The 11160-nt window shown below is 40.5% G+C and overlaps 1 protein-coding gene across 1 annotated transcript; it reads right to left on the reverse strand.

Annotated features, from left to right (window-relative positions):
* Positions 1–2439: 2439 nt before the first annotated feature.
* LOC139223557 (poly(rC)-binding protein 3-like) lies at positions 2440–10886 on the reverse strand. Its single transcript, XM_070855497.1, has 12 exons — positions 10812–10886; positions 10637–10660; positions 10505–10537; positions 10297–10413; positions 9083–9214; positions 8633–8761; positions 7430–7504; positions 5661–5702; positions 4164–4242; positions 3584–3636; positions 2697–2866; positions 2440–2494 (listed from the first exon to the last, which is right to left on the reverse strand). Exons 1-12 carry the CDS (start codon positions 10884–10886, stop codon positions 2440–2442), a joined length of 984 nt encoding a protein of 327 aa, XP_070711598.1.
* Positions 10887–11160: the final 274 nt, after the last annotated feature.

Genomic DNA, 11160 nt, shown 5'->3' on the forward strand with positions numbered 1-11160 from the left:
GCTTAACTCACTTGTTGCCAAATATTAGATGACTCCACTGTCATTTTTGTATGCTAAATACAAAACAACCACCAGCAGCTACTTAGCTTAGCATAAAGATAGGAAACAGGGGGAAACAGCGAGCCTTCTCAAGAATTCACTAATAAACATGTTATGTAAAGTAGCTCGCTGAAATCATACATTTTATTTATTCTATTATATTTTAAGCCCTAATAGAGTTAAATTTGCTTTATTGCCAAGAGATGGCTCAATGTCAAATGTGAAGCTACCCTAACTTAGCTTAGCACAAAGTCTGAAAACAAGGGGAAACTCGTGTTAATTAGTGAGCTTTAGATACTGGAAAAAAATTTCTGTATTTCTGCTTAGCTCCCCCCCCCCGTTTCCAGTCTTTATGCTAAGCTAAGCTAACCAGCTGTTGGTGGTAGCTTTATGTTTAGCGTACAGATGTGGGAGTGGTATCAATCTTCTCGTCTAACTCTTGGCAAGAAAGTGAATAGGCATATTTCCCCAAATGTCAAACTTTTCCTTTGGAAATAAAACAACAGCAGTGGTATGTATGAAGAAATTGAGACACTGAAAATGCAGAATGTCGCTGTGTTGGACAGTAGATAATGTGATTCGAGAATAACATTCAACAGCTGTTTGTATGTGTCAAAACTTAATTGAGCTCCGCTGAAGCTCGGAAATGTGATGACTCAAGCTGTCCAATAGTATTTAGAGCATCCTTAGTAGCAGAGTAGAATATGTGAGGGATGGTTGAAATACTGAATCATACCATATATCATCCACACCTCCCTCTCAAATTAAATACAATACAACAACTAACTTAGCTTAAGTGTCGTAATCAAGAAACAAAAAGTCATATGTGCATCACCACACCATAAATAAATACATGCTGGTTTTACTGGAAACCAGAGAAGCAAGAATTGTCATCCAACCTGTCCTTTTTTTTAAAAATAAAAACGATTAAGTTGCTGACATAGTCGTGACAATAAAAAGACATTCAAACCTAATGCGTCAAATCAACCGTATGACAACAAAAAGAACACGACAAGATGAACAATCTTGAAAAAGAGACTGAGTGGTCACGTCCGCCCAGGCCCCATGGGTTCCCCCCAATGAACCCCTGAACATTCCTTGGCCCCAAAAACACCATTCAGCTTCGTCCAAACATTTAGGCCTCTTTGCCGCGAAGATTCGGCTTCTTCCCCTTGCTCGCTCAAAAACCTCCCCCCAAAAAACTCTCTTTTTTTGCAAGCAGCCTGGCTAATATTCTCCGAGACAAGGGAAGGAAGTCGAAAGGTTTGGACGCAACACCTGGCTTTTAAGTCCAACTAATTCCTCCCACATCAGAGGCAGTCCAGAGTAAAGTGTTGAATAGTCTATTGCATGAGCGCCGCGTAGTCGACTAATGTGCTAAGTCACAATAGTCCTTGTACAAAACAAATACAGTATAATAATAAGTTAGTAAACAATCATTTAAATTTTCAGTTAGTGTTTTAGCCACTGATTTTTCACTAATTCCCATTCATGCATCTATATACTAATAATCGGTGTTGATAGAAGGAGGCTAAGTCGGAAAGTTTTTCTTTTGGGCAGGGAGTAGGACTAGACGTGAATGGCCAAAAATGCTGAAAAAGTCTGCGGAAAAAGAACGGGAGCGCAAAGATATTATAATAACATTTGAAGGAACATGTACACTGAACAGGTTTACTCAAATACACGACGACACGACATTGAACACATGCAAGATTAGCAATAATGTAAATATAGGAAATTAACATGAGAAGGGAGGCTCAAGGAGTGATACCATTGGCTCAAAAGGGTCATGTGATGCAGCAAAGAGTCATGGGTAGAGATTGGATTTGTAAGTAGACAAAGATGCAAATTAGGACAAAAGCAGAACAGTCCAATTTTTTTCCTTTCAAAATATATTATCAAAATTTTGATAATTTAGCTACATCCCACCACACACTCTGCCGATAGCATCACTGAGCAGCTGTAATATGCAAATATCTACTTTCTACAAAAATGTTCAATCTTTTACTAGCACTTTTTTATACTTTTAAATGATGTTCTATGACGCAGCACTGACAGAGAGAGAGAAAGCAATAGATAGAGAGAAAAAGAAAGAAAGATTAACACAAGTTGTTCCTAATAAACATTCAACATGCTTCAACAGTTCTCTAAAAAACCTAATCAACAGAGAATTTCTTTTTTGTTTTTTTTGTTTTTGTTGTTTTTTTTAAATTTAATTTGGCTCTCTGAAATACAAGTGAGCGCCCGACCCTCCCTGACGTAGAAACAACTTCGAACCAGGGCGGGAAGGTTGGTCAGGGTTTTTCGGAGAGCCACAGCCAGAGTCCGAAGGGCTTCATCAGGGTTGTCTGCGGTAGTCAGTCATTGGAAAGGGCCAAACGGAGGAGCCAGTCAGGGATCTCAGGATGTGGTCATGGAAGATGGGTCGTTCCACATAGCCGCCACGTCTCTGAACCTGAAGGAGCGTCGTTGGAGAGTCAGCAATAGTTTCATTTCAAGTTTAAATAAAATAAACCTGCATTTTGTATGTTTTCTATTACACTAAAACACAAAAGCAGCCCAGACACAGCATTGATACATTCCTGTATCACATTCAAGTGTTTTAATCATTAAAGAGAGGCTAGCAGAGTTCATTGTTAACAACCACAATACCTGACCTTGCATTGATGAGGTACTGGGCCAGGCTGATGTTGGCGGGGGTCCCTGTGATGGTGATCTGGCGCTCCGATGACCCTTCCATGGCGTTAGCAATTTTGATCTGCGCCCCAGACATCTGACGGATCTCGTTGATTTTGGTTCCCTGGCGTCCGATTATGCAGCCTATTAGCTGGGAAGAAAATGGTGGGCGGGACTTAGGATGGCCAGAGCACAGTTTCATCTGATGCTGGACTCGTTATGACGCATGTGAGTATGAGCCAATCATTGTCAGCCTTTCACCTATAACGTTGATACTTCTGACTTTGATCCAACAAGTCTTTTCCATTAAGGACATTCACTTTACAAAACTGAATCACTTCTGGGGAGAAGGAGACCTCTGTAGCTGCAGCTGATCTGCTGTCAGATTTTATCGCTGGGAACAACAACAGGAAGCCACCTTAAAAGATAACAAACTAGTTTTTGTCATTGTGGTCCAACAATATGTTGATTAGTGAATAGAAGTTGGTTCTAGTTGATCTATAATTTAACCACTCAACTAAAAAAAGAGTCTAATCTCTCTGAAAATGGACTTAAAATTAAAGAAGTTAAGAAGTTATATTGACTTTAAGGGACTTTCTGAAATGTTTGCGGTCATAATGTTTCAAATCTTACTTTTAAAGTACCGTGTATTGGCAGTAGCTGTGACAAATTAGCACTAAGTGGCCACAAATAATCAAAACTCCAGATTTAGTGTGACAGTATCTCTGCATTAGTTGTGTTGAAGGCGAATCTTTCATGTGCTGTTTGCAGTTTTGCCCAGAATGAATCACTGTCAGGAAGAATGAAACAAACCACACTTATCGCAGTCACAAGTGGACATTTTGCACATTATGACAAATGTACTCACATCATTGGGAATGGTGAGTTCATGAGTACTGGCCTGGTTACTGGCATCCAGACCTGCTGCTGAACACAGGAAGCAGACAGACAGAGAGAGGAGGGAAGGAAGAGGACATAAAATAGAGTTTGGCACAAGGAGGGAGTGAAGAGCATTGATGAAGTGTAGCCCTGGAGTTCTTTTCATTCCCTGTCTATTGACCAGAAGCATTTCTGTGTCACTGGATAGTCTGGCTCAGCCCTGAGCGGAGCCTACGCACACTGTATAACTATAATACACTGACAGAAGTCTACTATCTAAAACGGGGGAAAACACAATCTGAGGCAACTGCATCATTAAAAAAAGGGAAAACCAAAGAACAAAAGAAACCTCAACATCAACAAGAGCAGACCACCAGCAGGCCATGTCAATGGCAGTGCACCACAGAGACCATTAGGAGGAGAACGACGAGAAGAAGAAAAAGAGAAAGGACAGAGACAGGAAAAGAAGAGAAAGAGAAAAAAGGAGGAAGAGAATGTGTTTGTCTCTACAGGTAAAAACGAGAGAAGGAGCTTTGGTCAAGAGGGTCGTCGTGTAGGTGGGTACGTACCGGGGAAGGCAGGGGTGGTCTGTCCGAGGGGGGTAAAGGGGGTTTGCTGCATAGCCAACTGGTGGAGCTTGCTCAACTGCTGAGGGGGGGAGGAGGAGGACAGCAGAGCTATGAGGTCATCGTTAAAAAACACACTCGCACGCGCTCGCGCAGACACACACACACACACACACACAGGTCTGTCCGAAATGCTACAAGAGTAGAGAGAGGATCTGAGGAGAAGTAACAACACAGACAGGTGAAGGACAAAGACCGAGAGAGAGACAGAAAGAGGAGGAAGAAGAAGCTCATAAAGGACTTGGCCTGAGTCATGTTTTGGTGAAATGCCCACAGGACCATTTGATTCAATAATTCAGATTGAAGTTGCCAAGTTTTATACACACTCGTTTTCTTTTTAAGGAATGTAATGGCCATTTATGTATATTTCCAAAGCATATAATATTTATCCTTTAGACTAATTTTCTTGAGTCTGGTTCCAGACCTCTACATCACTGGCAGCATCTCTTTTTTTTTGCTGATTGGAAAAACAACAGAGCCAAACTATCCTCCTTCACTGGAGCCATGAAAATGCTGTGCATGGTTTTAAAGATTGCTGTAAGTTGGCTTACAGAAACAAGAACACTTAAATCAGCATGTTTTTTTAATCGACATGATGATTGTTCATTTACTGTATTTTCTGTTTTCAGTCACTGCTGGAGACTGCAACACCAGAGAGCTCTTAATTTGAAACAAATACAGGAAGTGTTGAGCTTGTATTAACAGCGTATTTCAGTAACAAAAAAGTAACATCAGCAAACGGGGATATTTATCAGCTAGAGATAAATAAGTAAAAGTCTGTCTCTAATGTGAAGGCGTCACGCTGAACACCATGTCGTCAAAATGGGACTGTTTCTTTTAATTCACTTTCTAATCTAGTTTGTCTTCTGGCTTTGATCTGCCATCTCCATAGTGTGAGAATGAGGTGCTTTTTGACGACTGACATTCAAGTCTTGAAAATGTCAGACTTCCTAAACACACGCCAACAAAGAAAAGTTTTCAAAATGGTCCCATCTCAGAACTGCATTACATTCTCGCCAAGCAAATAGTGAATACATTTAGAAGCAACACAATGTCTGCTGCAACGGAGAGCCTTTATCAAGCACTTCCCAGGTTTATTTCTGTGTCATACTGAAGTGAAATGAACCGCCAGTGGCGAAGAAAGGAAAAGAATCCCTCTTAAAAACTTGGTTTAAAGGTCCCTCGAGGACAATATCTCTTCTTCAGGCCAAGCCTCATGAGGTTTAGTGCCAAACAAAGGGCAGGGAGGCAACAGTCAGAAAAGTTAGAAGATATAGGAATTACATATCAGAAAAAAAGTTGTATTAATATTATCAATTAATATTAATAAGGGTGGAAAGAGAGTAAAGAGCCTGCGACTCAAAGAGAGAGAAATGTGGATGCAACGAGACAGAATGATGGCGAGTGCGGTGTGGACTGCCTTGTGGGGTTTGCACTCACATCTGGATGTGGGATGGCGTACTGTCCTTGAATGGTATAAGCCTGCGAACATGAGAAGAAGAGCTTATTGTTATTTTGTTACATCACCAGAACAAGCCCACAAAAACACTCAAAATAAAACAGATTAAACATTTATTAGATTTAATCTACGTCAAATTAGGCCAAAATAGCATGTAATCTAAGAACAATGACATTTCTACAAGTGCTTATATATATATATATACATACATATACATATATATTAAGTCATTTTACAAGAAAGTCATGCACTATAGACTCCCTGTCATGTTCTCCTAATATTCATCAATCAGATCCAGTTGAACTAAATCAATAAGGGAAAACTGAGACAGTGGGGAGGTGACAGGGAGGGTGTGGAGGAGACCAGAGGAGCGACCCTGAGAGGAGTAATGTGACTTGACCTGTTGGATGTGTGGTTCAAAGGGGCCACAGAGGTCAGAACTGAGCTAAATTTCATTTCATCGGCCAAGACGGCAGCCAGAGCTTAAGAAATAACTCTGCATGGGGTCACTTCACTGGAAATTTAGTGTATAAGTATAAAAATTAATAACAAGTCCCTGTTGATTATGTACTTAGTTGTATTCCCAATAATGTCTCATGAAGAAATTTAAAATCAACTGCAATTTATCAGAAATATGTTATTTTCTTTTACTGGTTAACCGTCAGCATGGATCAGAATATCAATGCCAAGAATTCTTTGTAAATTGTGCTGCTTTTCTTTGTCTGATGCGACATTAATGTTGACTATTTTGGTGACTTAAAGGTGTTTTTCCAACCTTAAAGCCATTTAAGGGCAAATCTAAGGAGAAACTGGATGTTAAAGGATAAGAATTTAAAGTGCAACTGATTAGATAAGAGACAGGGTGAGTAAATTAAAAGTAATTTTGATGTGAGATTCAATGTGTAACTATTTTTTTAAGCTTTTCAAATAAGAATATTAGCTGAATTTATTATTTTATATGACTGTAACTCTGTAGGTTGAAAGATGGGCTTTACTAAATATCAAGATGGTCATTCTTTACTGTCCTGTCACACTTTGTAGGCCAACTATGAATATTGGCAGATTAATAGATAGTGAAAATAATCATTTGGAGCTGTCCTTTAGTCTAATATAAGATCCCTGAGGATTGGAGCTGATGATTTGTGTTGTTTACCATCATCTCCTGTCGTTCACACTCCATCCACTAGTAGCCCCCACTGAGTTTTCTTCCCTCTTCACTTCCTATTGTCTATACACCTGTTTCTCATCAGCCTCCCTGGCCTGCCCTCTAGCCTGCTGTGTTGCATTGTTTACCTGGTGTGATGTGTTTGTCCAACTTTGGTACAAGAATCAAGTTTCTTTCTCTCAAGGTAAGTTAGCCAGCATGATGGCTTCCCACTATTATGACTTCCAAGTTTAGGAAAGAAGGAAAAGTTGAAGTTTAAGACCTGCTCTGTCCATTTATTATTTAGGGACTCAAGTTTTCATTGCCTATGATGTCATCAATTAAAAGCTAAGTTGGCAGATTTGGGTTCTCCGTTAACAGCTGATGTCATTTATCCCAGTTCTGGTTTGAGTGGCATTGGGCTATGGATGACAGTGAGGGCACAGTAAACAGCAGTGATGGTCTCATGCTAGTCGGGGGTGGGTGGGGGCAGTGAGGAAGGGAGGAAAAGTGAGTAAAACCTGGTGCGACACTAACAGGCAGTGGCTGGTGCTGCAGTAAGAGGCTGAGGTTGGCTGTGGACGCCCCCAGTGGGTCTGCTCTTACCTGGCCACCTGAAAAAATGACAGGGGTGGAGGCAGGCTTGGGGCGGTAGGGAATGGTGGCACCTTTCGGTGGGGACTGAGGAGAGCAAAGGGGGAGAGAGTAGGGGGAAGAAGAGGGGTGAGATGTGGAGAGAGTGTTAGAGCAGAAAGAAAGAAACAGAAAGAGAGAAAGAAAGAAAAGAAGTTGCATAAAGTGAGACCGAGAGGGACAGTGCCTTAGGGAAGACAACCTGTGACACTCACACAAAAGTGCTCTTCACTGTGTGTTCATGCTGACAAAATGTCCAAATTGTGGTTCAGTGCACAACTAAACTTGGATTTACCTGGAACACCACTTTCAACTGGATAATGATGACTCTACATACTGCATTTCATATATCTTTTCAAGTCCATATTCTAGAGACTTACAGTCATGTCACATATCTCCTAGTATCCATGGCTGGTGCCATCATGAAGGCCCAATGGAGAACTGGCTGTGCAGATAATTATTAAATCAATTAACATTATGGTGCAAGAAAAAGAGACAACTACAAAGTGTGTAGCCCTTTGATCCAAAGCATTATGACTTGAATGTTGAGGAGAGCCCGCTGAGGTAATCTGAATAAACAGTTGGGTTTAGGCTTTTTCAATACTAGAAGCCAGAATCACTATTTTCTGCTTTTTTCTTTGTTACTGTAGCTGGTTGAGAAACCAAATGTTTTTTGCAGCAATACAATAAAGGGCAGCTTTACAGAATTGCAAACCAAGATATCAAAACACAGGAAGCAGAAGCAGATGCATCAGATATGAAAGGATATTAGTGTTAGCATCATCAGAGAGCCCTTAAAACTTACAGCTTTCGTGAAGTTATGATTCTTAACATCAAACCCCCGTTTTTGCTTGTTGACGTTTTCATTGTTAGTGGCGGAGTCCGCCATTCATATATGGGATTCAAATTGCCTTCATACACACAATGGATTCACAGGAAATGATGCAGGATGTAATTCAGTGTCATTTTTTGTATTTTTTTCATGGTAGGATGCAAATTATTGACAGGCTTCTTTATGGAAATGACTGTAAACAGATACACCATTGGTTGCTGTATAATTAAACTACAGCACTAAAACTTTAACGACTGTGTCTTCCATATCAGGCATTTCAATCACGACATATGTTCACTGTAAATAATGTTTCCTCCTTTTGTTCCCTCCCCTCCTGACTGTACCTCAAGCATCACCACACATATCTGTTTGACACACTGGATGATGGCTTCGGGGGCCCCTGAGATCGTCACTGCTCTCTCGGTGGAGTTGGGGAGCATGTCGCCTGCAACCTGCACCTGAGCTCCTGTGGACTAAAGGTGAGAAGAATTTTTATTAAATCTGAATCTAGATTTATACTTTAAACGTAGAAAAAAGTGATATTAGATCAGCAATAATGGCTCTGAGCTTTACCCACTGGGGATTATGGGGGACTTAAAGCTTAAACTGGAACTACGTGAACCATAAATATAGAATTTAGAAAGCTTACATGGCAACTACATGAATTATAAATATGAGATTTGCAATATCTCATGATCGCACCATTAATAGTAAGTATCCTCTAAAATCTGTATTCGTGTGGTGTTTATAGAAATCATGCAGCGGACAACTCTTTACAGTTCTTTCTACTCTACCTCTCTCATTTCTTTGATTTTGGAGCCTCCTTTGCCAATGAGGGAGCCACACTGGCTGGCCGGGACAACAAGCCGCAGGGTTACAGGGGGTTTACTGGTGGCCGGACTGTTGCTCATAGAGTTGATTATATCCTGAGGGGAAGAAAGACCAGGTGTTAACAGATAAATGCAGCCGTTACAGTAATCGATGTGCTGGCTTTGTAGAAATCCACCTTAATGCATGTGTCTCACATCAGTAGAAACCAGAGAAAACTCTCTGGTTGTCAGCAAACAAGATATTTAATATGATCTACCACAAAACTAACTTTGAGTAGAGATGTCCCTCCTGTCACTAGGCCTCCGACACACTCCACTGCAATTACTTGAGAGCTACAGTTAAGAGCGCTATTTTACATTTAAGATGAATCGTCATCTTAAAAAGAGAAGTTTAGCCACCCTGGCACAGGTTTATCTGATCTGTAGTGTTTTGGAGATACTTTGGCGCGGCTGGAAGCGAGCTGATACGACCAAATCAAAACACAGTACTGGCCCACTTTCAAAGGGTGCTGCAAGGTTAGATCAGCACATTTCTGTCCTACATAACAGGGCCCAGCCTGCTTTGTATTCCATTTGGAAATGAGTCAATACAGACACTAAAGCTTAGTGGTGGAATGCAACCCACAACATTAACTCAAGTACTGTACATAAGTACAAAATTTGAGGTACTTTTACTTAAATATTTTCCATAATTTGAAAAACACGTTGCACAAGATATTTCAGATCTTTTTGGCAGCTTTAGTTACTTTACAATTTAAGATTTTTGCAGAGCTTACAAAATGAAACACACAAGGAGAGCTGTGTGCAAAATGTTTCAAAGCTCCAGCCTCTCGAGCGTGAGGATATGTTGCTTTTCTTTTTAATCATTTTTCATCTTTAATCATTTTGAGGTCTGAACTGTTAATAGAACAAACAAGTGTTGTGAAGGTCTCACTGTTCATCCTTTTAATCAATTGAATTAAACGAGGTTAATAATTAGCTGCAGTCTTATACAAAGTAGTTCAAAATGAGCTCCACATCAGCCAACTGTAGAATCCTGCTTTTATATTACTGCATTAGGAATAATGATAGAATATATAATAGGACAAGAGTAGTTCTCTTGTCCTATCAGTAGGATCTGATACTAAATACCACTGCTGTACTTATATATATGATAAAAACAGACATGAATATTATACCTCCTCAAACTTGTAGGCTATCATGGCAAAGGCCTTAAAAATGGCATCTGTTGGCCCGGTGATGGTGACTATCCGCTCAGGGCAGTTCCCCTCTGAGATGTTGATACGGGCGCCGCTCTACAGGGCAGGAACAGGAAGAAAAAATCCTTGATTACAAGACAGATAACACTCATTAGTGTGTGAATATTTGTGGAAAAGTTCTACTTACATCTTCACGCATTTTCTTCACCGTTTCTCCTTTCTGGAAGTAAAGAAAAGAGGGATTATTGAGGTGTTTTTGTGCTTCCCTCAGGCGTTATGATGCTTTACATGGTCTGCTTGTTGAGTTTGTGATAAATACCTTTCCTATGATGCTTCCAACCTCCTGCAGGAAAACAAAAAAACAAGGTGAGGTGTATTTGTGCCACAGGGGCCCTTGAAATTATCTATTTTCTTTTGACAGATAATTGGAAATAAAACCAGCGTTACAGAACAGATTGAATTCATTGCCGAGAACCTTTTTTATATTTTGGTACCTTGCCGTGCATCAGCAGCCTGATGGTGAGGGTCACATTCAGTCCACCTTCTGATTGGACCTTGATGGGCTCCATGTCGGGATTGGATGTGAAGGAAGGGGCGTGGTCACGTGAGAGAGAGGTTCAAGGGCCAACGCGAGTGTGATGGTGGAGTCAGCCAACCGGTCACCTGCCAGTCAAAGAGAATAGAGATGCACTTCCTGTGATTAGATAGTGAGCGGGGACTTGTGTGTGGGGATTTGACATTGAGGTACTTTAGTTTGTGTAGTTGATGTGAAATTGCAAGTCAATCATGTAGTGTAGTGCTTTATTTGGATAATTTAAACATTGGACAGCTTGAATAAAGTAT

The sequence above is a fragment of the Pempheris klunzingeri genome, chromosome 24 (assembly GCF_042242105.1).
Source record: "Pempheris klunzingeri isolate RE-2024b chromosome 24, fPemKlu1.hap1, whole genome shotgun sequence".
Classification (NCBI taxonomy): Eukaryota; Metazoa; Chordata; class Actinopteri; order Acropomatiformes; family Pempheridae; genus Pempheris; species Pempheris klunzingeri.

Coding starts and splice junctions, on each gene's coding strand:
- LOC139223557 (XM_070855497.1), bottom strand. CDS start 10,886: ATGGAGCCCATCAAGGTCCAATCAGAAGGTGGACTGAATGTGACCCTC. Junction 5,703..7,429: donor TCATTTTTTCAGGTGGCCAG/GTAAGAGCAGAC, acceptor TCATGTTCGCAG/GCTTATACCATTCAAGGACA. Junction 2,495..2,696: donor CAGTACCTCATCAATGCAAG/GTCAGGTATTGT, acceptor ACGCTCCTTCAG/GTTCAGAGACGTGGCGGCTA.